Here is a 25354-nt window from a genome sequence, read left to right on the forward strand (position 1 = left end):
CTAACTGACTTTGGTTAATCTGAAAAAGAAAAAAAAACTAAGCAGGACTGAACCTAGATAATACTTGGTGGAGAGATATTCAGGGAAAGCCAAGGCTGCAGGCTAGATTGGGAAGTTAAAAAAAAAAAAAAACCTCACTCCGAAAGAAGGAAGGAAATAATTTCCACAGCGCTGACAAGATAACTGCACTGATGCGTTGATGCAATTCCAGGAATTGACTTTAATTTGCAGAATATCCTGCAAGTGCAAAACTAGAACTGCTTGCTAGAGTGCTTGCAGCATTTTTAAAAGACAGTTATATATGTCAGGACGGGGCACAATGGCTCAGTGGTTAAAGACGCTGAGCTTGTCAGCAGGAAAGCTGACAGCCCTTGTTCCAAGACCTGAGCGCCGCGCGATGGGGTGAGTTCCTATTACTTGCCTCAGCTCCTCCCCATCTAGCAGTTTGAAAGCATGCAACTGTGAGTAGGTAAATAGGTACCACTTCAGTGGGAAGGTAACAGTGTTCCGTGGGCCTCGCTGCCTAGTCACGCTGGAGATATATATATATATACACACACATACAGTAGTGGCCAAAATTGTGGAAACCTTTTGGGAAAAGTGTATTTTCTAAAACTAGCTAATAACACCACTTTGTTTTGGAGTAGTACCATAAAATTATATATCAATGGAAAGATAATTTGATCAAGAAGGTAATGCAATAACTTTTATGAAGGATTTGCTATTAGAACAGCAGTTACAGTATAAAGAAGGAAAGTGAAACACATAGAAAAAACGTGATATACAAAGATTATCACCATAGAAAAATGAGATATACAGAAATTATCACCATATCAGTTAATACTTAATTGGGTCACCTTCAGCATGAATTATGGCCTTACAATGTCTTCCCATGGAGTGAACCAAGTCTTTTAGTTCTGCAGCTGTTCTAATGTGAAACCAAGATTGAAGGATTGCTTCTATTAACTGGGTTTTATTGCTGGGTCTCTTCTGACTAACAACTTCCTTTAATCAGCTCCATAGATTTTCAATTGGGTTAAGGTCTGGGCTATTCCCAGGCCATTCCAGTGGTGGAATATGATTATCTTGAAACTCCCAAAAATAAAAAGTGTTATTATTAGCCATCAAAACTCAAAAATACACTTTTCCCAAAAGGTTTCCACAATTTTGGCCACTACTGTACATATATACATACATACATACATACATACATACATACATACATACATACATACATTTCTGGAATTTATAGTATTGTACAGTCACTTGGAACATCAATGTATCAATGAATAGCCTAAAATTGCATGCATTTTGTCTTTGTTTCAATCTGCAGAGGTGGCCGATGGCCTGTGCTGTGTCCTTACAACTCCTTGCCTCACCCAACACACCGCCATCCACGAAGTAAGGACTCAAGAGCCCCCCGTAGTAATGCGCAACAAAACCTTCAGGTGGAATCATATGCAAAGGTACTTGTTTAAGATAAGACTCTTGAAACAGATTCTATTCCAAACTGGAAGTAAAACAAAAGTCTGAGAAGGAACAGCCCTAAATTCTCAATTTTGCATTGGAAATAAATCATTCAATCCAGGTAGACCTTGACTTACAATATCATCTGGGCCCGATATTTTTGTCTCTAAGCAGGACAGCTGTTATGTTACTTTTGCCCTCCATTTTACGACCTTTCTTGCCACTGTTATTAAGTGAATCACTGAACTTGTTAAGATAGTAACACGGCAGGGGTGGGTTCTAAATTTTTTTACTACCGGTTCTGTGGGTGTGGCTTATTTTGTGGGTGTGGCTTGGAGGTCATGTGACTAGGTGGGCGTGGCTAGCTGGTCAGAGTCATTTCTGGAAGGTCCTCTCACTTACGACCAGTCCTCACACTTACGACCCGACTCATTTGTTTGCTTTTAACACTGATCAGCTGTAGGGCGGCCCTTTGAAGCCCCACGGCAAGAGTTTAAACAGTTTTTTTCCCTCTAGTCATCAGCTGGGACTCAGGAGGCAGCAATAGATTGGGGGTGGGACCAAATAAAAGGTAAGAATAACGTGGGGGGGGTGGAGGGGCGGTGGGGGAGAACCAGTTCGGTGACATCATATAGTCACCGCTACCGGCTCGGCCGAACCGGACCGAACCGGGAGGAACCCACCACTGTAACACGGTTTTAAAATGAATCTGGCTTCTCCATTGGCTTCGCTCATCAGAAGGTCGCAAAAGGGGGATCACATGATCCCAGAACACTGCAACCGTCATAAATGGGAGACAGATGCCAAATTTTGATCACCTGACCATGGCCGTGCTGCTATGGTCGTAAGTATGAAAAATGGTCATGACTCACTTTTTTTCAGTGACGTAACTTCAAACGGTCACTAAACCAATGCTAATTGTACGTTGAGGGCTATCTGTATAACAAAAGCAAGCTTGCTTATTACCTGGTCTTCCACAAGGCTTTGGAGCCAGTCAGGACATACATTAAGTGAGACAAACTGTGATAGACAGTTTGGTGTTGTGGTGAAGGCATTAGGCTAGAAACTAAGAGGCTGTGAGTTCTAATCCTGCCATGGGCACAAAGCCAACTCGGTGACTTTGAGCCAGTCACTCTCTCTTAACCCTAGAAAGGAGGCAATGGAAAACCTTTTCTGAAAACCTTTTCTTGCCAAGAAAACTGTAGGGACTTGTCCAGACAGTCTCCAAAAATCAGATGAAATTGAATGGAGGAAGTAAAAAAAAAAATCAAACTGCACTACAATTTGTTAACCAGAATCGATTGGGATCACACAGGTGTGTCCTTACCTACAGGCAAAGTGTCAGGTTTCGATGCTATCTCAAAATAAATGAATTTCCAAACTGCCGATCTTTAAGGAAATTTTCTCTTTATTTGAGCACAGCAATCTGATCCTGACTCTTTTGCGGTCAGTACTGATCTTTGCCCCCCAATCCCTCCCTTTCCGATCCCCAATTCTCTGCTTCTCATTGGCTATCTTCCAAGTCACTTTCCTGATTCCTTCTTCGTCAGATCACAGGAATGTCTCCCCCCTCTCCCATCTCCGAGGAGACAGAATCTTCAAAGGGATTTAGTAGGCAAACGTTCAGGCTTCTCCTCTCTTTATTATATGTCAGTGCTGGGACGCTGACATATAGCACAGTGGCTCACGTGACGCTATGCCCATGCACATCTCTCCTGCGCGAGCTGCACTGGCTCCCAGTGGTCTTCCAAGTGCAATTCAAGGTGTTGGTTACCACCTTTAAAGCGCTCCATGGCATAGGACCAGGGTATCTATGGGATGGCCTTCTGCCACCAACAGCCTCCCACCAACCAGTTCGCTCCCACAGAGAGGGACTCGTCAGGGTATCGTCGGCCAAGTTATGTCGGCTGGCGATACCCAGGAGGAGAGCCTTCTCTGTCGGAGCTCCTGCCCTTTGGAATGAATTGCCCCCGGACATTCGTAACATCTCTGACCTCCGGGTCTTCCACTGTGCCCTCAAGACCCTACTGTTCCGACAGGCGGGGCTGTCTAACTGAATGATTTTAAATTGGGTTTTAATTTTGGGTTTTAAAATTCGGCCAAAACTATTTAATGATTTTAATTAATTTTAACTATGATATTGTATATTAATGTTTTAATTCTGGCTGTACACCAGTGGTGGGTTCCTCCCAGTTCGGTCCAGTTCGGCCGAGCCAGTAGTGGTGACGATATGATGTCACCGAACCGGTTCTCCCCACCCGCCCTCCCACCCACCCATCCACGTTATTCTTACCTGTTATTTGGTCCCACCCCCAATCTATTGCTGCCTCCTGAGTCCCAGCTGATGACTAGAGGGAAAAAAACTGTTTAAACTCTTGCCGCAGGGCTTCAAAGGCCGTCCTACAGCTGATCAGTGTTAAAAGCAAACAAATGAGTCAGGTCATAAGTGCGAGGACTGGTCGTAAGTGCGAGGACCTTCCAGAAATGACTCTGACCAGCTAGCCACGCCCACTTAGTCACATGACCTCCAAGCCATACCCACAAAATAAGCCACGCCCACAGAACCGGTAGTAAAAAAAATTAGAACCCACCCCTGCTGTACACCGCCCCGAGTCCTTCGGGAGAAGGACGGTATATAAATAAAATTATTATTATTATTATTATTATTATTATTATTATTATTATTATTATTATTATTATTATTATTATTATTATTATTATTATTATTAAGAAGCTGGGTTAGCAAGCCCGCATTCGAGACCCAAGTGCTGCTCTAGGGCGGGGTTGAGCTCCCTCCTTTGGTCCAGCTCCTGCCGGGGACATGAAGGGAGCTCCTAACTGGGCTTCCCCTCCTCCAGCAACAGTGATACGTGCACTGGATAAGGTACTTCTGGTTTCCGGTTCATGCATGCGCGCCGGCCAGCAAGTCTTCCAGTTACTGCCGCACATGTGCACATGCCAATCAGCTGGCCGGTGTACATGATCATGCCAGAAAACAGAAGATCAGCTTTTCCGGTTTCCAGCACTACTGCACACAAAAAGGCCAGCTGATCGTTGCATGCACATGCGTGCCAGAAACCTGGAAGAGGAACGGGCAACACCACGCGTGCCAAGCAACATGGCTCCATGTGCCACTTTGGGCACGCGTGCCATAGGTTCGCCATCACGGGGCTAATCCTTTCAACCCGGAAGCGCTTAGGTGCTTTTGACACGAGTGTGTGATTCTACCTATAGGCATAGACAGCTTCCCATTCAAAGGATCCTTAAGCAGTGAATATAAAATCCATAATGGGCAGTTGTGGAATTTGCTTCTTCTTCTTCTTCTTCTTCTTTTTTTTTTGACCCATTTATTCCTCTGAGATCATGGAGAGGTAAAAAGGATTGCTCACCCCAAAGCAATGAAAAGAAAATAGGGAATCAATTTGTAAAACAGAGCAAAGTATATTTGGAGGAAACAAGCAGTAGCAGACGACTGTTTTAACTCAAAGGCGTATAAAATCTACCCGCCATTCTCCTATTATTGTTTTCTACCAATCTAGGGACGCATTATACAAAACAACTAAACTGCTAGTGAAATACTCCTATTCTGTACCCAGCATGAAAGCATGGGGTTCTTGGTGCTCTCTGAGCATGAATATTTTCTTGTAGACATTTCATTACCCAACTAGGTACCATCATCAGGACTACAAAGGAATGGAATTTGCTCTCTATACAAGTATAGACAAGTGGCTATATACAAGTGGCTTGCCCTGTATAGGGAGCAGAAGTGGGTGTCTCATAATTTTACCACCGGTTCGCCACACATCGAAAATGTGAGCACGCATGGCTTAAATGCATGCACACAGCTTAGAAAACATGGCTAAATAGGACGGGGCGGGTGGGCGGACCCACAGGATGCCACTACCGGTTCGCTTGAACCAGTCCGAACCGGCTGAATACTGATTGGGAGGGAGTGTTATTGTTCACCCCTTGAGTAAGCTGTTGTTTACTGAGTTGACACTTTGATTGGGGTCTTGTTCATTGTTTAACTACAAGGGCAAGTCGCTTGTATATAAAACAGAGAGCAAACCCCACTTCCTTCTAACACTGATGAAATTACCTTGTTGGGTAATGAAACGTCGGCAAGAAAACAACCGAGTTCAGAGAGTGCAAAGGACCCCACCGTTCAGTCCCGAGCTACAGATATTCTCTTCTATAACCATGGAAGTTTTTCAGCCACTTTCCTTTTCTCCCAAGGTCCAGGGAGTGTGATGGTGACATTGCAGACATGCTCAGATTGGAAGACTCTGGCCTCAGCTACGGTCTCCGAAACAGCATTGCCTCTTACCTTGCCCTAACTATGGACGACAATTCTTCTTTTGTGAGAAAGAAAGCCAAAAAGACTCAGTCTATGATCTATCAGCGCAACCACGAATCCCAACCTGGTTTCCTGTATCATGAGGATTGAATCTGAGAAAACCCAACTTGGGAGTTACTGAGATGGATGTGAATTAGCACTTTGAGTAGGATGTTGCTGCACTCTGGGAAATCTCATCAACATCATTTCTAGATAATGAAGATCTCATCGCCAATCTCACAGATGCCCTAAATATACCCATATTTATATTTATTTATACAGAGGGGTTCCCTTGTAAAATATTGGACTTTATTCATGTATGATCCTTTGACAGAGCTGAAAACTATGCACATGTGTGTATCTTTATGTATATACATCTCTCGTGATATTAAAATATTTTAAACAATTCAACACCTGTTTGACACTCACCTGGAGTCTTCTTTTTCATGTACGGTTGTTGTTCAGTGGCTAAGTCATGTCCAATCCTCTGTGACCCCATGGACCACAGCACTCGAGGCTCCCTTGTCCTCCACTGTCTCCCACAAGTTTGCCCAAATTCATGTTCATTGCATCGGTGACACTATCTAACCATCTCATCCTCTGCTTCCCACTTCTCCTTTTGCCTTCAGTCTTTCCCAACATCAGGGTCTCTTCCAATGAATGATTTTTTTTTCTCATTAGGTGGCCAAAGTTTTTGAGCTTTAGAACCTGTCCTTACATTTGAATTCATTGTTGGAATGTATTTTTATGCAACAACTACAATAGTATTCAGCCAGTAAATGGCAGTGTCTACAAGTTTGGAACTTTGGTATATACTCTATGCTCTTTTGTTCTAAGTAGAGTTTCCTGTTTCCTGTTACAGAGAAACAGATGAGGAGTAAAGCACATGGTGACTGTACTCTTTGTTTGCACTGTGGTGCTACATATAAACAGAATCTCTAACACCTTACTCATCTGAAAATAAATAGGACTTACCATCAGTAGTGCCCTCTTGAAGAGGATTGGATTCAAAGTTTTCTTAAGGAGGTGAATGCTGATAATATCCGCTCCCCTGTCAGGTGCTCCAATTGTTATCTGTCCCGCGTCTCCCCCAAACCTTGCAATGTTCCTCCTTATCCATTGTAGAGCCATGTCTTGATCCAAAAGCCCCCAATTTCCACTTGCAACACTGGAACCTACACAAATAAATAATCAAAGGGAGGGTTGCACATTGGCACAAGGGATCAAAACAACATACAGCATTTCAAACATCTGGGAAGAAAGAATGTCCCTTAGAAGATCAAGACTTTCTAGGAAGATAATTAGTTGAAAGAAGACTCTCTTAGCTCCTGCCCTGTCTTTAGATATTTCTAAGCCTGCATATTTTGGACAACTAATGATCATAATGTATGATGCATGGAATAATATTTTGAAGTTATGCAAAGGCCAACTGCAACTGAACATTAGAAAATGCTTTTTAAAGGCAGGAAGGAACGGTGTGCCAAATATGGACTTGAATAGCTAGCCTAATCTTGAGCAGCAACAGATTTTTTTTGCCAACAATGACTAGATGGAACATTTTTTGCTACAGTCATTAGAACAGATGTAGCACAATCATTATCATGCAGTAAAAAGCATTTTTCACTTTCTGAGACGCTTCTAACAGTCAATGTGGACCAAGGATTCCAACAGAAGAAAATGCTCAGGATTGAATTGGGATGTCCTTGGTGCTCTCTGAGCTTGGTTTTCTTGCAGACATTTCATTACCAAACTAGGTGATATCATCAGTGCTAGTAGGGTTTACTCTCATTATCCACTATCTACTAGCACTGAAGGTGCTACCTAGTTTAGTAATGAAACAACTGCAAGAAACCCAGCAAACTCACAGAGCACCAAGGACCCTATTGAAGATGGACAATTTATGGTCTGTAGGCCCCATGATCTCCATCACCATGTTTATGACCTCCAGGTCTTCTTTCAAATTCATATTATCTCAAGTGGCTGACAAACCATTCATATATCGTAGGTTCATTTTTCATTTGGGGGAGAGAGGATTAAAATGCATTGCATTAAGCCATTGCAAATACTGCCAGGTTGAACCTTCAAAACTTATCAGGGTACAACCTGGTTAATACTGTAATTGAAGACCACCAGAACATCGCAGGGTTATAGGCTAAGGCAGGAATTTGGGGGGGAAATCCCAGAAGAAGGGAATTATAATCTACTTCTATAATACTGTCAAGAAGTCAACACGGCCATATTTGTAGCTACCAGGAATCAAACATGACTCAACAGTGTCTTTCTTATTATTTAAGGATTAATGACCCATATTTTAATGAAAAGACACTCCACCCACTCTAAAAATAAAGAAAAACCTGCTTATCTTCCACCATTATTGGGGCCATCACCCTATAACCTTTGACGTAAATTTCTATGTATGTCTATATAGGGTTTGTCTCCAGAAGCTGTAGATCAGTGATGGGATTCAAATAATTTAACAACCGGTTCTCTGCCCTCATGACCGGCTGGGTGGGCGTGCCCATGGTGGGTGTGGCCAAGGGGTGTGACAGGCAGCACTCGGCCTCCTGCACCCCCCTGGGAACAAAAATGGGCCGTGGGGGGGAGACGCGCTGCCCCCTCATGTCCCATTTTGGCCTTAGGAGGCCTCCCTGAAGCCTCCTGGGAGCAAAAATCGGCTGCGGGGTGTGGGGTGGGGTGTGTGCGGCACCCCCCCCCTGCACACCGTTTTGGGCCTAATAGGCCTTCCTGCACTTACCTGGGAGCCAAAATGGGGCACGTGTTTTCTTTTAACGCTGATCAGCTGTAGGGCAGCCCTTTGAAGCCCCGCGGCAAGAGTTTAAACAGTTTTTTTTCCCTCTAGCCGATCAGCTGGGACTCAGGAGGCAGCAATAGATTGGGGGTGGGGCCAAATAAAAGGTAAGAATAATGCAGGGGGAGGGGGAGGGGGAGCAGAACCGGTTCGGTGACATCATATCGTCACCACTACCGGCTCGGCGGAACCGGGCGCAACCGGGAGGAACCCACCACTGCTGTAGATGCTCTAACACTGGAGATTTTTAGTAGAAGAGATTGGACAACCATTTGTCTGAAATGGTAATAGGGTCTCCTGCCAGAGCAGGGGGTTGGACTAGAAGACCTCCAAGGTCCCTTCCAACTCCTTTAATCTGCTATCATTCTGTTTCTCCTCACGTTATTCTTATATTGAGTGACCTTACGCACGGTCACTCAAGCGCTCGTCATCTCCTGCCTGGAGTACTGCAATGCTCTCTACATGGGGCTCCCCTTGGGGTGCACCCGGAGGCTCCAACTGGTCCAGAATGCGGCCGCGCAGGGGATTATGGGAGCGATGGGGCGCTCCCATGTGACACCTCTCCTGCGCGAGCTGCACTGGCTCCCGGTGGTCTTCCGGGCACGCTTCAAGGTGTTGGTGACCACCTTTAAAGCGCTCCATGGCTTAGGGCCTGGATATTTACGAGACCGCCTTCTGCCACCAATTGCCTCCCATCGGCCAGTTCGCTCACACAGAGAGGGCCTCCTCAGGGTGCCGTCAGCCAGACAATGTCGGCTGGTGACCCCCAGGGGGAGACCCTTCTCTGTGGCGGCACCTGCCCTCTGGAACAACCTACCCCCAGAGATACGCACGATACCAGACCTCCGGGCTTTTCGTCGGGCCCTTAAAACTCACTTATTTCATCTAGCCGGGCTGGCTTGATTCCATCCTTTGGTTTTAATTTGAAATTAATTTTAACTGGGTTGTTTTAAATTGTGGGCCAACATTATTTAATATCTTTTAAATTTTTTTAATTTTTGTATGCTGTGTTTCTACTTTGGCTATCCACCGCCCTGAGTCCTGCTGGAGAAGGACGGTATAAAAATCAAATAAATAAATAAATATTAAACTTATTAAATCTATTGGCCCATGTCCTTTAACAAAAGAGTATGTTTAAGAAAGAAGAATTCATAAGAAATTCCTGTGAAAGCCACCAGAAGGAAGAATAAAAAAAATAATAATGATGACACCTCATCATCCGAGTAAGTGGATGTATCCTAGCCTATCAAGTTCACAGAGATTAAGATCTGGGTTTACCACTGAACTGAAGTTTTGAAACAGCTCTGAATAAGAATTTAGGGCATTCTATAAAATGAGCACATGTGCTGAACTCAGCAGGGAAGAAAAAGCAGTGAAAGAAGAAAAGGAACGGAAGCACAATACGTTGCTGCCACATTTTCTTTCCACTGAGGCTAGTGGAAAGATTTGTGAAAATGCAGGCGTGATTTAGCACTTTTTTCTCTTTGAAACAAACAAACAAAAAAATACTGCTTTTCTGATAAGTGGGTCAGAGTCAGGAGCCAACAGGATGGGGGTATTTGCCAGGACCTCAGCAATTGGCTTGATACCATGAAGAAATAACAGATTGATAATCTGTTAGAAGGGACCTTGTAGGTCATCTAGTCCAACTCCCCGCCCAAGCAGGAGACCCTACACCATTTCTGACAAATGGCAGTCCAATCTCTTCTTAAAAGCCTCCAGTGATGAAACTCCCACAACTTCTGAAGGCAACTCCTGTCCCATTGCTTGATTGTTCTCACTGTCAGAACATTTTTCCTTATTTCTAGGTTGAATCTCTCCTTGTTCAGTTTTCATCCATTATTCCTTGTCTGGCCTTTGGGTGCCTTGGAAAATAGCTTGACCCCCTCCTCTCTGTGGCAGCCCCTCAAATATTGGAACACTGCTATCATCTCTCCCCTGGTCCTTCTCTTCACTAGACCAGCCATGCCCAGTTCCTGTAACCGTTCTTCATATGTTTTAGCCTTCAGTCCCCTAAACATCCTGGTTGCTCTTTTCTGAACTTTTTCTAGAGTCTTAACATCTTTTTTATATGGTAATGACCAAAACTGGATGCAGTGTTCTAGGTGTGGTCTTACTAAGGCTTTATAGAGTGGTATTAGTACCTCACGTGATCTTGATTGTATCCCTCTGCTAATGCAATTTAGGTTTGCATTGGCTGTTTTGGTCGCTACTGCATAATGCTGGCTTATATTTAACTGGTTGTCCACTAAGAGTGTTTCGGCACTTGGTGCCAAAAAGGTTTGCCATAACTAGACTAAGCCTTCCCTAGTTCCCAGAAAGATAAAATGAGGGAGAGAGAACATATCCCCAAATCATCCATCTGATACTTGCTTCTTTTTTTTAAACATAAAATTTCCAATCTGTCAAAAAATTCTTTTGTCAGTTTTTATCTGACAAAGCTGGTCAGTTTCCCCATTTCTGCAAACTCAATTAACTTTTTAATCCAATCTTCCGCTGGAGCTATGTCATTGCTTTTCCAATTTTATGCAAACAATAATCTCACTGCAGTTTCCAATAAGGTATTGAATTCCATATTTCTTTCCTAATTCCATTTCCATAAGACCCAGCTGGAATAATTCTGGTTTCATCATTAAAAAATAATAATAATAACCTCCTATTTTCAAACTGAGATACAACTTACCAGTGCTTAAAAAGCCAAAAACTCCTACACGGTAATTTGCAGTGACGACAATGAGATTTCCAACTCCAGCTAAGTAGGATCCATCAAGGGCTGCCTTTTCGCCTTGGTCATCAGCATTTATGCTGTTGTGGAAGAAAACCAGCACTGGTAGATTCCCTCCCTGCCACAATAAATGATAGGTTTATTGTTATTGTTGTTAATTGAAATATATTATAGCTGCTGCCCTCTCCCACACACTCTAAGCTGCCACAAATACAAATTGATAAAAAGCAGTTTAAAACATACAGTCCCATAGACAGCTCAGAGTAAAAACAACTAAATATTAAAATTAATTAACAATTAAAACAATTAAAGAAAGCTGTCAACTGAAAAGTAAGGTCAACCATAAATAATATTCATTAATGTTGCCCTTATCTTAGCATTGCTAACTTGTCATACTCATTGCTGCCAAAGTTGGCCAGGGCCAAAAACATCTACTGTGGGGGAGTTCTAATTTTAACTGAAAATAGCAGAGGTTCCTACTTTTCTAACCGTGATCTAATATACTTTATAAGTCATGAGTAATTAATGATAATTTGGGAAAGTGAAATTTCTAAGACAGTCTTGAACCTCCACACTTGTGGAAATCTTTCCCCCCAAATGATTGATACCCCCCATATTGTATCGTTTCAGTAAAGAGAATGCTGAAATCTTGCAAGAAGTATTATACAAGACACGGGATCCTTCCTTCCTTCCTTCCTTCCTTCCTTCCTTCCTTCCTTCCTTCCTTCCTTCCTTCCTTCCTTCCTTCCTTCCTTCCTTCCTTTCTTTCTTTCTTTCTTTCTTTCTTTCTCTTCTTTCTTTCTTTCTTTCTTTCTTTCTTCTTTCTTCTTTCTTTCTTTCTTTCTTTCTTTCTTTTCCTTCCTTCCTTCCTTCCTTTTCTTTCTTTCTTTCTTTCCTTTCTTGTTCCCTCTTTTCTTTCCACCCAGACCATCACATTCAACACTGCATGGTGAATAAAAAAATGGCTGATCCATAGACTTCACTGAATTCTGAAAGGATTACTGGAGAAAGATGCAAGATTTTGGTATGAGATGAATCTCCTAGGGAGGCACACTCATTTGCATTTGTGTGAAATTTAAACATATCCTGGTTGTCTCCACAAATGAAGAATTTCCATTTACAGTCACGTAATTATGCTCTAGTAAAGTTGGTTCACTTGGGACGCGGTGGCTCAGTGGCTAAGATGCTGAGCTTGTCAATCGAAAGGTTGGCAGTTCAGCGGTTCGAATCCCTAGTGCCGCGTAATGGGGTGAGCTCCTGTTACTTGTCCCAGCTTCTGCCAACCTAGCAGTTCGAAAGCACGTAAAAAAAATGCAAGTAGAAAAATAGGGACCACCTTTGGTGGGAAGGTAACAGCGTTCCGTGTGCTTTTGGCATTGAGTCATGCCAGCCACATGACCACGGAGATGTCTTCAGAGAGTGCTGGCTCTTCGGCTTTGAAACAGAGATGAGCACTGCCCCCTAGAGTTGGGAACGACTAGCACATATGTATGAGGGGAACCTTTACCTTTACTAAAGTTGGTTAAATCTGAAGGTGTTACCAGAGCTCAATTTGTTGCCATAGACTAACACAGCTCTTCCCCCTCTATCGTTTCAAAGCAATGTTTCTCACCAAAACTTCCTCATCTGGTTAAATTGGAGAAAAAGCACAACAGACAGTTAACACTTCCCCTCTTTCTTTTCTCCGCAACCACTTCAGGGTTCAGAATTGAAGCCCTTGAACGCCTGATTATGAACAACAGGAAAAGCAGAAAAACTGAGTAGGGCCTTCAGCGCTTTTTGAAGGCGTATGAAGGGACGGTAGAGAGAACAGAGGCAGGAATGTAGCACCTGTCTGTGGCTTCTTACACCAAACCTATCTTTTCCTGAGATCATGGGATACCTGACATGGGGCAATCATATAATGCTGGGGAAAGATGCAGCTGCTTTAAAGAGTCACAGATAGGTACAGTACCTCTGTAGGTTCTGAACCTCCTTTCAGTTTTCAAATCAAATCACTGGCTACATCCAGTGGTAGAATTGCTCCGCTGTGTTGAAAATCTAAAGTGTTTCCAATAAGTCAGGGCCATCTTTTATTCCATCTATGCTGTTGGGGTCTGCCAGCAGCCTGTAGTGCTGGCAGCAGAGTCAGACAGTGAGGAGGCTGGTGAGGACCATGGGCCAGTCCTGGAGTCTGGGGAAGGCTCGGACGAGGGCTCTGTGTCAGAGGCAGAGAGGGGGCCAGGACTATCTGGGAGTTATGTGCAGACTCCGGAGCCTCCAGAGTCGGACATCAGCGAGGCAGAGGAACAGGGGGAGCCTGTTCCCAGTACACACATGCACAGAGCTGCCAGAAGGCAAGAACAGTTAAAACAAAAGGGACGACTTGGGAGTAGGGCTTGGAGATGATTGGCCCCTCCCATAAGACATAAAGGAGGAGCAAAGGGACATGAGCCTTTGCAGAAAGCAACTTTGTTCGTTCTGGTCGGTGTAAATTCTGAAGCTCCGTGTTGACTCTGTGTTCCGTGTGGCCTTGCAAAGTTAATTGCCAATTAGGTCTTGGCAGCGTGTCAAGGGAGATAAAGGTGGGTGTTTATCAGCTTTATCCTGAAGAACTGTGGCAGACTTCTGTTGGACTCTTTACAACTATTTGGAACTCATCTGTGAATGAACAGATTGAGAATAAACAGGCTCTGAATGAGCAGAATTCACAGCCGTTGAAATAAAAAGAGGGTTTTGGGGACTCATTGTGTGCTTTTACTGTTTCAGGAGGCCTAGGTCAGAAGATATGCATAGGAATATCCTAATATCAGTTTCCATTCAGCTGAAGTGCCATTCAAAGTGTTCGAAGTTTGAGGAACATGAGATCATTGAGTCTGAAGCCACTTCATCACCCTCCCATTTTCTTCCTGCTCCCAAATTCTCAAAACTGCTTTGAAAAGAAACTATTCTATTTTCTTATAATGATACGTAAGTCATGTATAGTTGCCTCCTTTGACTGTTTGTAGGAGGACAAAATGCAGAGCTGGGAGAGGCAGAGTTAAGTGCATTATCAGCCTAGAGTCATTACATTGCCACAAACATCTAAGTTCAACTCCTCCTGAATTCTGTTGACCCTTATCTGGCACCAATTTAGTTTTGAACTTTAGTTGGTTTAGGTTCTTGTGTACAGTGTTGAGCAATAAATTGAACTGCAATTTAACGATGGTCCTGATCCTTTGCAGTGACATTTTTTAACCTCCTGGTGCAATTTACACCTCTTTGTTTTTCTATATTTTTCTGCTGGTCTTATTTATGTTAAGTTATTGTTTATGATAGCATTTATGTGCAAAGAGAACTTCGATGATACCATTGTGGTGGCCATCTTGACATTTTGACCACACCGTGTGGAGAACCCCTGTCTCCAAGATATTAACCAGTCTAAAAGAGCTTCATAATGTGACACATAGACTTCTACCCAATCAAAATCCCTAATGTTCAAGGCTCCTAATTTCACCAACTGCTCACCCCAAAACTTCCTTTGTCTAAAAATGACCGTGACATTCCATGAGTATCTAAGCATAGATCCAAAATGATCCCATCGTCAATGGGTTTAGCAACCTCATCTCATGCTTCTTACCTCAGAGTAGATTCCTGGAATGAGGGAATGGTCAGAGAAGACTAAGGTAGTGCGTTAATTCAGTACTTACATTGTTCTGTGGGACAAAGATGTTCAAAAACAAGCAATCTTCACTGACCAAAGAAAGGCTATCATCTCCTGGTTGCCAGCAGCTAGCTCTAAAGATACAATAAAGTACTTTATGATTTGTTTAAAGTTCTAGTGATCACAAGGACACAAAGGAATAAGATTGTGAATGTCATGCAAGATCAGTTTTACATTTAGAACAACTTTAGGAAGTATAGACTTCATACTATAGATAAAGATGTAAGTTTAAGATACAGATATTTAGAAGTAGAATTTGTGTAAAGAGGTTAAATAGGCTAGAGATACCGATGCAGAAAAGTTGTTATTAGTATTGAAATTTTGATATGTTTGTTTTTGGTTGTTTATATTTTTTGGGTTTTTTTGTGCGTGTGTGTGTTTTTCTTGCTTTTTTTCTGTATTATGTTTCTTTTTGTACTGTGTATTTTAATCTTTGGAAATTTAATAAATATTATTTAAAAAATAAAAGAACTGTAGACTTCAACTCCCAGAATTCCCCAGGTAGCCTTGCTCCAATGGGAGCCTTCCAAATGCATGACTTTAATTCCCAGAATTCCCTAGTCAGTGTAGTCAATGCTGAGAATTCTGGGAACAGACATCCATTCCTTTGGAGAGCATGCTAATCGGAGATAGTTGAACTCCAATTTTTTTTAACCATACATCCAAACAGGTATATGGTGAGCTGCATTTTCTAGATCTACCAGTACACATCCCAAAAATGTCATAATAACAGAACCAAACCCGTAGACATTTAGACAGCAGATCTGGACTTCGATTGCAGTACTGTAATTGTGGGGACATGTAGAGATTTTGTGTAGATGGATACATTCTAGACAACTCTTCAAATATTTGAAATCTGTGGTCCCAAATCCCAGGCTAGAACATAGCAACTCTACATAACGAATGTTTTAAATACCTCTGATTAGTATAGATTAGTCTAGATTTTTTAGCTTTTAGTAAAGTTTAAAAAAGGATAACAATTACATGCATTATCTGTTCATCTCTATCTTCCTTCCCTCTCTTTTGTTATGTTTAATTTCTAAATATCATAAAAAAGGGGATATTTTCTCCTTTGCTGCTACTGTATAAATCAGGGGTCTCCAACCTTGGCAACTTGAAGACTTGTGGTCGTCAACTCTCAGAATTCTGGGAGTTGAAATCCACAAGTCTTCAAGTTGCCAAGGTTGGAGACCCCTGGTATAAATAACAATAATGCGTCTGTCTGTGGATTCTATTGTTTGCCACTCTCAAATTATTTCCTTATCCTGTACTTAATATGTTTATTTTAAATCATAAGTCCACAGGCTGAAGCATTATTAACAAAGCATAATATAATTAAACAGTGAAAGCATTATTAATTTAGTAAAGACATAACAAAGAATTAAGTGCGACAGATTATAGCAATATTACAAGGAGGTCTTTCAGTATCTTTTTAAAATTTGATTTCTTGCACGAACAACTCCCGAATTAACAGTTTCAAGCAGCTTTTCATCAAGAAAGAATGCTTATAATTTATATCTAATCAAGGACTGATCTCTTAAAATTCCTGCACCATTAAAAAAAAAAAAAGACACCTGTCAGTTCACATCTCACTTCTAAAGACCCTAACGACCTTTTCTGAAGCAAAGGAATGCAATAAAGAACGACAATGTGGCTCAAGACAACATACATCAGTGTTGTGGGTCTTAACTGCACGGCCCTGCACACCTGGATGAGCAAGATATGGCCTCTCTTGTGGTAAACTGTAAGCACAATCTGGTTGAGTTAACGCAACCCACACAACTCAGGTGCCCAAGAAATTAGGTCACCCAAAATGAGAGTTCCCTCAACCATCCAATCATACAAGGCAAGACCAAATGGAAAAAAAATAAAAATAAAGCTGAATGGAAGCTCCTGGGGTAATATTCACCTCTTGGTTTTTCTCTATTTTTCTGGTGGTCTCCCAACCTAATATTATTTATGTTAGGTTATCGTTTACGTTGTTATTTATGTTTAGGTTATATATTTATTTACTCTTTTGTGGTAAAATTGTAAGCAGAATCTGGTTGAGTTAACGCAACCCACACAACTCAGGTGCCCAAGAAATTAGGTCACCCAAAATGAGAGTTCCCTCAACCATCCAATCATACAAGGCAAGACCAAATGGAAAGAAAATTATAAAAAAATATTACTGCTATTTTTGTGAACATTTTAACGTCAAGCTTGAGAATTTGGTACAATTGTTTTCCTCCTATGGAAATTCCAACACAGGCTGAACCATCTATGTAAGCTTTCCTTCTGCATTGGACCAAATAACGATTACAGGTCGTTCTTGACACATGACAACAATTGGAATCAGAATTTCCACTGCTAAGCAAGCGACTGTACTTTTTGGAGTATAAGACACACTCCCCCCCCCCAAAAAAGAGGGTGGAAATGTTGGTACATCTTATACACCGAATGCAGCCATTTTTGGCCTCCCGAAACCCCGCCCCATGTGTCCCATTTTCGCCAAAAACAGGCCCGTTTTTCACAAAAAAAGGGATGTGCAGAGGGTTTGGGTGGCCTGCAGAGTGCTCCTAGGGACTGGGAAGGGCAAAAACGCGATGTGTGTGGGGTTTTGAAGGCCAAAAACGGACCCGTTTTTCATGAAAACGGGCCCGTCTTTCGCAAAAATGAGCATGCAGAGGGTTTGGGAGGCCTGGAGAGTGCTCCTGGGGGCTGGGGAGGGCAAAAGCGTGATGTGTGGGGGTTTTGGGAGGCCTGCAGAGTGCTCCTGGGGGCTGGGGAGGGCAAAAACCGGACACACGGAGGGCAAAAACTTTTTTTTTCTTGTTTTCCTCTTTGAAATCTTGGTGTGTCTTATATGCCTGTGCTTCTTATAGTCTGAAAAATACGGTAGTTGTTAAATGAGTCATGCAATTTTGATGATCTTTCTTTGCCGTGGCTGTTAAGTAAAACAGTGCAGTCATTAGTTAAATCATGTGGCCATTAAACAAATTCGGCTCCCCCCATTGGCTTTGCTTGTCCGAAGCCAGCTTGGAAAGTCGCAAATGGCTGACCACATGACCCTGGGATGCTGCAACCATCATAAATACATTCTGGTTACCGAGCACCCAAATTTGGATCATATAACTTAACAACTGCGGCGATTCACTTAATAACTGTGGCAGGAAAAGGTCGTAAAACGGGGCAAAATTCACTTGCCAAATGTCTCACTTAGCAACAAAAAGTTTGGCTCAATTGTGGCCAATTACGATATCTAAGAAAGTGAGTCTTGGCTGTTCAGGTGCTCTTGGTGTCAGGCCTGGAAGCCATCTTTTGCATTGGGCCTTCAGGCCTGCCACATTTACTTCTGTGGGAAACTGGGAGGGGGGATTGTATGAAGCATGGGTGATATGTAGGCAAAATAACATTCCTTTCTCAGAGAGTCAAGGACATCTTGCCCTGTATCTGGAGGGGTGTGACTGGGAGGCATCTCCAGTTGGGACAGTGTTTTGATTGGACCATGTGATGGATTTATGGATGCTGGACAGGGACTTGGACTTTCCTTTGGTGGGGAAAACCTGGAAGCTTTCACATTTGGGTTTTCCCAGATGTGCCAATATGACATCTCTAATAAAATGGAACTTTGAGGAACTTCAAGCCTCGGAGTTTTCTTTCATTGGGGGTGTTACTTGGAATCCTGACACTTGGTCATCTCACCGGGTTGTGGTTGCATTCCAGAAGTCTGTCCAGGTGAAAGGCTGTGGAGGATGGAACCGATTCTCTCCCACCGGAGGTGCTGCATATGGAACCCCGAGGAACCGTCCAATGCTCTTCCATTCAGAGCCAACTTGAATTACTTGAGAGCTGCCCAACATGGTCCCTTGTGATGGGATGAATACTGATGGCTCATTGTTTCTTTCAGCAGTGGGTAGGATCACGTCTGCACAGAGATGGGGGAAAAAAAACCTCTTTGAGAAGAAGCTTTAAGCCTAATGATGCACGTTTCAATCTGGGGACTGTATGTTAGAACTGTTGTGGCCTGCCAGCGGCCAGCAGAGCTGGTGGCAGACTCAGACAATGAGGAGATTGGGGAGGAACATGGGCCAGTCCTGAAGTCTGGGGAAGGCTCTGATGTGTGCTCTGCATCGGAGGCAGAGATGGGATGAGGACTGTCTGACAGTTGTCAGCTGCCTTTGGAGTCGGACATCGGTGGGGCAAAAGAAGTCAAGGACATCTTGCCTTGCACCCGGATGGCTGGAACTGGGAGGCATCTCCAGTTGGGACGGTGCTTTGATTGGACCATGTGATGGACATGTGGGTGCTGGGCAGGGATTTGGACTTTCTTTTGGGTGGGGAAAACCTGGAAACTTTCAGATTCGGGTTTTCCCAGATGTGCCAATATGACATCTCTAATATAATGAAACTTTGAGGAACTTCAAGCCTCGGAGTCTTCTTTCATTGGGGGTGTTACTTGGAACCCTGACACACAGCTTCTTTCAGTTGTTGGATGTTCATCTTTTCTACCAGCTTTGATGGGATCAAGACAGTGTGTTCTTTGCTTGCCCTTCTTCTTGATCCACTAACCATTCCTTCTTCAGCTCTGACTGGATGGTGGGGAATGGAAGGATTTATACTCCTTGCAGACAGCTGGTCATTTGCATTCTTTTAGAGGGTCATTGAGGCCACCCGGAGGTTTATCTGTGTCCTCAGGGTCACCTGAGTAGTGGAAATGGGTATGGAGCCTTCTTGGAACTGTTGAAAGGATTGTGTTGTAGACTGAAGATAGATGATGTTGTATCCCACCCCCTCTGTTGAGAGATGGCTGTTCGGTTTTGACTTGGATGGCCTCTTTGATCTCTCTTTCAAACCAGTGGTCCTCCCTGTCCAAAATGTGGACTTTGCTGCCTTCAAAAGAGTAGCCTCGTCTTTCAAATGCAGATGCTGAATCTTGTCCTGATGGGTTTGTTCTCCTTACTTGCTAAAAGGATGCAAATGACCAGCTGTCTGCAAGGAGTATAAATCCTTCCATTCCTCACCATCCAGTCAGAGCTGAAGAAGCTTCTTGGATGAGAAGTGAAACACCTCCAAAGAAAAGCCAGCAAGTTCAGTTGCCTCTTGATAAAAAAGCACCTTTGGGACAACCGTGACCTGGATGACTGAGAACCTCCATAGACTGTCACTTGGCACTGCAACATCTAATCCACGGATGAAATGTTCCCGGTTCGGACCGGATCACTTGATCCGGTAGCGATAGAGGCGGGTGGTTCGGAGAACCGGTAGCAAAAATCCCTGCCCCCCCCCCAATACCCAGCTGAGCTGCACAATCATCAGAGGCTTTTTTTTTTTACTTTTAAAAGCATTTTTTCTACAACCTCTTCGGCTGAAAAAATGCTTTTAAAAGTAAAAAAAAAAACCTCTGATGATCGTGCGGCTCAGCTGGGATCATCAAAGGCTTTTAAAAGAAAAAACCCTTTTTTTCTTTTGAATGCCTCTGATGATCCAAGCTGAGTTGCCTGATCGGCAGACACTTTTTTTTTCTTTTAAATGCCTCTAACGATCAGGCAACTCAGCTTGGATCGTCAGAGGCATTTAAAAGAAAAAAGTCTCTTATGTCAGGGGCCTGACAGGGGCCTTATGTGGTGGCCTGAGCACTCTGCCAGTGAAAACAGGCTCCCAAGCTCCACCTTTGACTGCAACGGCCTCCTGCAACCCTCTCCCAGCAAAAACGGAGCTTGCGAGGGTCGCACATAGATCTTGGAGCTTGCGAGGGTCACTCACTGGCAGAGGCACTCGGACCGATCCTTTGCTGTTTCCAGGGGGGTCCCACGGACCAGATCTAAGCACCCCGCAGGACAGATCTGGCCTCTGGACCTTGAGTTTGACACCCCTGATCTACTTGGTTGCATGCTCAGTTCCTGCCTTCATCTATGGTTTACATCTATGCCTTTGATTGTGGGCAGCATTATACTGTATTCACTCTTAATCTTCTATTCTTAACCAAACTTGGCATTGTTCAACAGCTGTAAGATCTATTGCTGTGCTGGTTTATTTTCACTGTGTCTCCTAGTTTTGTGTTTCAGGGAAAGCAAAGATTAGCACACCAAGTCTCCTTAACCTTTTGCTACGTACGCACCTTGCTTTCGATAGATGTAAGTAGCTGGCTCCTTGAGCAAAATACGACAGCGGTGGCCTTGTAGACTCAGGCTACAACTCTGTGTTTCTGGGTAGAACATGCATCGTGCTGCTGATGGCAACATTTCAAGGGTGGCCACTAGGCACAGGTTGTCCTTTGAACAAACTGTAAAGAAAGAAATGACCAACTGTGAATTTCACAGGCGGATAATATCTCAGGGGCTGCCACAGACAAGAGGGAGTCAAGCTATTCTCCAAAGCCCCTGAGGGCAAAAGAAGAAGCAATGGGTGGAAACTAATCAAGGAGAGAAGCAACTTAGAACTAAGGAGAAATTTCCTGACAGTGAGAACAATTAATCAGTGGAAAGATTTGCCTCCAGAAGTTGTGAATGCTCCAACACTGGAAGATTTAAAGAAGATGTTGGATAATCATTTGTCCAAAGTGGTGTAGGGTTTTCTGTCTAAGCAGGGGGTTGGACTAGAAGACCTCCAAGGTCTCTTCCAACTCTATTTTCAATGGTTAATTGTGAAGTTAAGCCTGTTTCTAAAGGAATCAAGCAGTTTCCCTTTATGTTGTGACAACCTAGCTGAGTGAACAGAGGAGGAGGAGGAGGAGAAGGAGGGGTGGGCTGCTATGGGTTCACCTGGGTTCGGGAGAACCCATAGCTAACGTTATGGCCGGTTCAGAGAACCTCCAAATCCCACCCCTGGCTGCTCCCACCCACCCTACCCCACCCCTCCCACCCCCGCTCCACCCTTCCCAGGAGTCTCCTCGTGGCTCATTTTGGATGCGAGGTAAGTGCAGGGCCCGCATGGAGGCTTAGGGAGGGGGAAGAACGGGCTTCCCGGAAGTTTCGGAAGGCCGGAAACGGGCCCATTTCTGGCCTCCAGAGCCCAGGGGAGGCAGTTTTCACCCTTCCGGAAGCTCGAGGAAACCCCTTCCCCCTGCCATGGTGCAGGAGGCCGACTAGACCACGCCCACCATGGCCACGCCCACCCAGCAACCCAGCAGAGAACCCGTTGGTGAAATTTTTGAAGCCCACCCATCCCTGAGGAGGAGGAGGATTTTCCAGATGAATTTCATATCATCTGTTTTATAAATGTTACAAGTTACAATATGTACTGTATATGTAATTTTGTCTTCGATTAAGAGAAACTTGTATGTTTTTCTTATATTTGTTTTAAATGTTTTTTTAAGAACGAATAAAGTTTGTTTTAAAATTTAAAATAAAATAAAATAAATAAATGTTACAAGTCTTACCCCCCCACCACCACCACCAAAAGGCAGGAAATAGGATCAAGCTATGAGCCTGCTTTTGAATTGTTAACGTCTGAGATAAGCTCAAAACAGAAATAGTGCCTTTGGATTAGTCCAGCCCTGAAAAGCTGAATCTAGAAGTTCTAGAAGTTCTAATGTCTGCTCTTGGCCATAGAGATGCCATCCTATAGACAGCAGTTTTCATTAGATAGAAAGAATCTATTTCATTCCTGCCCAGAAAATTTCAAAAATAATCAGGGCTTCCAGACACAGCTAAATAAATTTGTTTTTTGTTTTTTGTTTTTTTCTTTTCTTTTGCTGATTCGCTTTTAAAGTTGGGAAAAACTTCAAAAAGGCATCTAATGTGAAATATAAGCCATGGGATTCGGCCTCCAGTTTCTAATGGCTTTCTTAGAAGTTAGTAATTAAAACAATCACAGTAACTCCCTTCAAGTCTGTCCTGATTCTACCCTACTTCTATTTCCACATTATTTCCACACTTTGTTTAAAAAAACGGCACACTAATTCCAGTTAGTCAATTAGCAATGTAATTAATACAACTTGCATTTAAGAAGTCTGAGAGGCAGTTTGCTGTAGTGATGAACATAGCAAAGTAGAAACCAGGGATTCTAGTTCTACCTTAGGCAACTGAATGACCATGGGCCAGTCATTTTCTCTCAACCCAGCAAAGAAGGCAATGGCAAACCATGTTTGAAATCTGAGGGAAGAAGGAAGGGAAGGAAGGAAGCAAGGAAAAAGGAGGAAGGAAGGAAGGAAGGAAGGAAGGAAGGAAGGAAGGAAGGAAGGAAGGAAGGAAGGAAGGAAGGAAAAAGGTGGAAAGGAAGGAAGGAAGGAAGGAAGGAAGGAAGGAAGGAAGGAAGGAAGGAGGGAGGGAGGGAAGGAAGGAGCATCATTTTTGGAAAACAGGCCATCTTACCTGAGAGACAAAAATCTCGGATGGCAGCAAACTCACTGGAAGGATCTCTGCTGACCTGGATGACATCAAATTTAGAAATGGAAGGATCAATAATAGTGGAGGTCGTGTCCAAACGCTGCCATTTGTCCAAGGTCACTAAAAAAAAAAACAAAATGGGGAAATTCAACAGCAGAAATCTTTAGAACCATAATTTATATTTGTTGGAATACAAAATGAAATAAAGGATCAGAGGAGCCAAATAATCAGCGTGAGTCACAACAAAGTAAAATCATACCATTCTGTTGTCAAGAAATATGTGTGAATATTCTACTGAAGGTTATATTTATAGTTATAATTAATTACCATCTCTCTAATGGTCTGTAAATCTCCCTGGGTTATCATCCTTTTATTCAATCGTCTGTGTCGAAATGGGGCAAAAATTCACTTAACAACTGTCTTGTTTAGCAACGGAAATGTTGAGCTCTGTTGTGGTCATACGTCAAGGAGCAACTGTCATCTGGTCCCCAAGAAATGGGACTTCTGCCTTTGGGAAATGGTTAGAGACTTTCTCATTCTGCTAGAAATAGTTTAGAACCGTGATGGAGAACCTATGGCAAGCGTGCCACAGGTGGCACACGGAGCCATCTCTGCGGGCACGCGAGCTGTTGCCTTAGGTTGCCTTCACTGTGCATGCGCGCATGCCGGCCACCTGATTTTTGGCTGGGCATGCCCACGCCGCCCCTCCCCTCCCAGGAATCTCCACATGGCCCGTTTTGGATGCCAGGTAAGTACAGGGCTCATGTGGAGGCTCTGGGAGGGCGAAAAATGGGCCTTCCGGAAGTCCGGAAATGGGCTGTATTCGCCTTCCCCAGGCTCCAGGAAAGCCTCTGGAGCCTGGGGAGGGTGAAAAACAGGCCAATAGGACCTACCAGAAGTCCAGAAGTAGGCTGTTTCTGGCCTCCGTAGGCTTCAGGGAGGCCTGCTAGGCCCAAAACAGGGCACGGGAGAGGGGCATGTGCATGTGCAGCGGGGCGGGGCATCGCAGCGTGGGGCACGCGGGGGGGCATTGCATTATGGGTGGTGGGCATGCGCAAACACGACCCTCCCCCCCCATATTCTCCCAGCTTTTGGCACACGATGGCAAAAAGGTTTGCCATCACTGCCCATCCAATCTCTTTGAACTTCAGATTTGGTAGAACATTTTTTTTAAGGCTGCTGCTTCCTGCTATAGGCATGATTTCAAAGAAAGTAAATCATGGTTAACATCAGCTCCAATCTACTGTCTTCTCCGGAATGTACAAAAATTAAACAAACCTCTTGGTTTTATTTCTCATTGCATATTTGTTTTTCAAAAGCCACACTTTTTAATAGTTGGATTTAAAAACAAAAACAGAAGAGGGATTTTACAGACTCTCGGTGGGGGTTTTTGTCATAAAAAAAACAACAACCGAAGTGGAGCCTTTCCAGGGATAGGAATTTAAGAAAAGCAGTTTAAACAATAATTACACATCAATTTTCCGCAGTCTGAGTTGCCAGTTCCAACAGAGTAGAAGCTATTTGTCTAGCTCCAGACCCAAATCTGAAAATGACTACTTATGCTCTTAAAAAGAAAAAAAGAAAAGAAAAGACAGACAACCTTTGTTTTGGATCCAATGTAAGCCGAAGATGTCTGGACTATCTTGCTGATTTTAAAGGATATTTGGTTTGGGATAATAGATCACTCACAGACCCTTGTGCTGACACCATCAGCATACAAGGATTGTTTCCTTATTTATTTAAATAAAGGTTATTCTTATTTTTATTTATTGAAAGAGTTATAAATCCTTCGTAATTTAAAGATTTATAAATCCTTAGTAAGGCCACACCTGGAATACTGCATCCAGTTTTGGTCACCACGCCACTACTACAAAAAGACTTTGGAAATAGTGCAAGGAGCAACTAAGACAGGGGTGAAATCCAGCAGGTTCTGACAGATTCTGGAGAACCGGTAATGGAAATTTTGAGCAGTTCGGAGAACCAGCAAATACCACCTCTGGCTGGCCCCAGTGGGGTGGGAATGGAG

General features: G+C 43.3%; 2 protein-coding genes across 2 annotated transcripts in view; one reads left to right on the top strand and one right to left on the bottom strand.

Moving 5' to 3' along the window:
• SLA (Src like adaptor) overlaps positions 1-6130 on the top strand; it is a 29804-nt gene extending 23674 nt beyond the window's left edge. Inside the window, exons 7-8 of the mRNA XM_070940322.1 lie at positions 1334-1466; positions 5704-6130. Of these exons, the coding sequence (XP_070796423.1) occupies positions 1334-1466; positions 5704-5914 (344 nt within the window). The 3' untranslated portion in view covers positions 5915-6130. The remainder of the gene's footprint in view (positions 1-1333; positions 1467-5703) is intronic.
• The window catches only part of TG (thyroglobulin), a 178295-nt gene that overhangs the window by 59196 nt on the left and 93745 nt on the right, over positions 1-25354 (bottom strand). The window contains exons 33-38 of the mRNA XM_070940321.1: positions 23314-23448; positions 21120-21284; positions 18704-18926; positions 15006-15093; positions 11296-11455; positions 6779-6978 (exon numbers count right to left, since the gene is read on the bottom strand). Coding sequence (XP_070796422.1) covers positions 6779-6978; positions 11296-11455; positions 15006-15093; positions 18704-18926; positions 21120-21284; positions 23314-23448 — 971 coding nt within the window. The remainder of the gene's footprint in view (positions 1-6778; positions 6979-11295; positions 11456-15005; positions 15094-18703; positions 18927-21119; positions 21285-23313; positions 23449-25354) is intronic.

Source organism: Pituophis catenifer, unplaced genomic scaffold, assembly GCF_029215685.1.
Source record: "Pituophis catenifer annectens isolate HBS135680 unplaced genomic scaffold, rPitCat1.0.hap2 SCAF_3, whole genome shotgun sequence".
Taxonomy (NCBI): Eukaryota; Metazoa; Chordata; class Lepidosauria; order Squamata; family Colubridae; genus Pituophis; species Pituophis catenifer.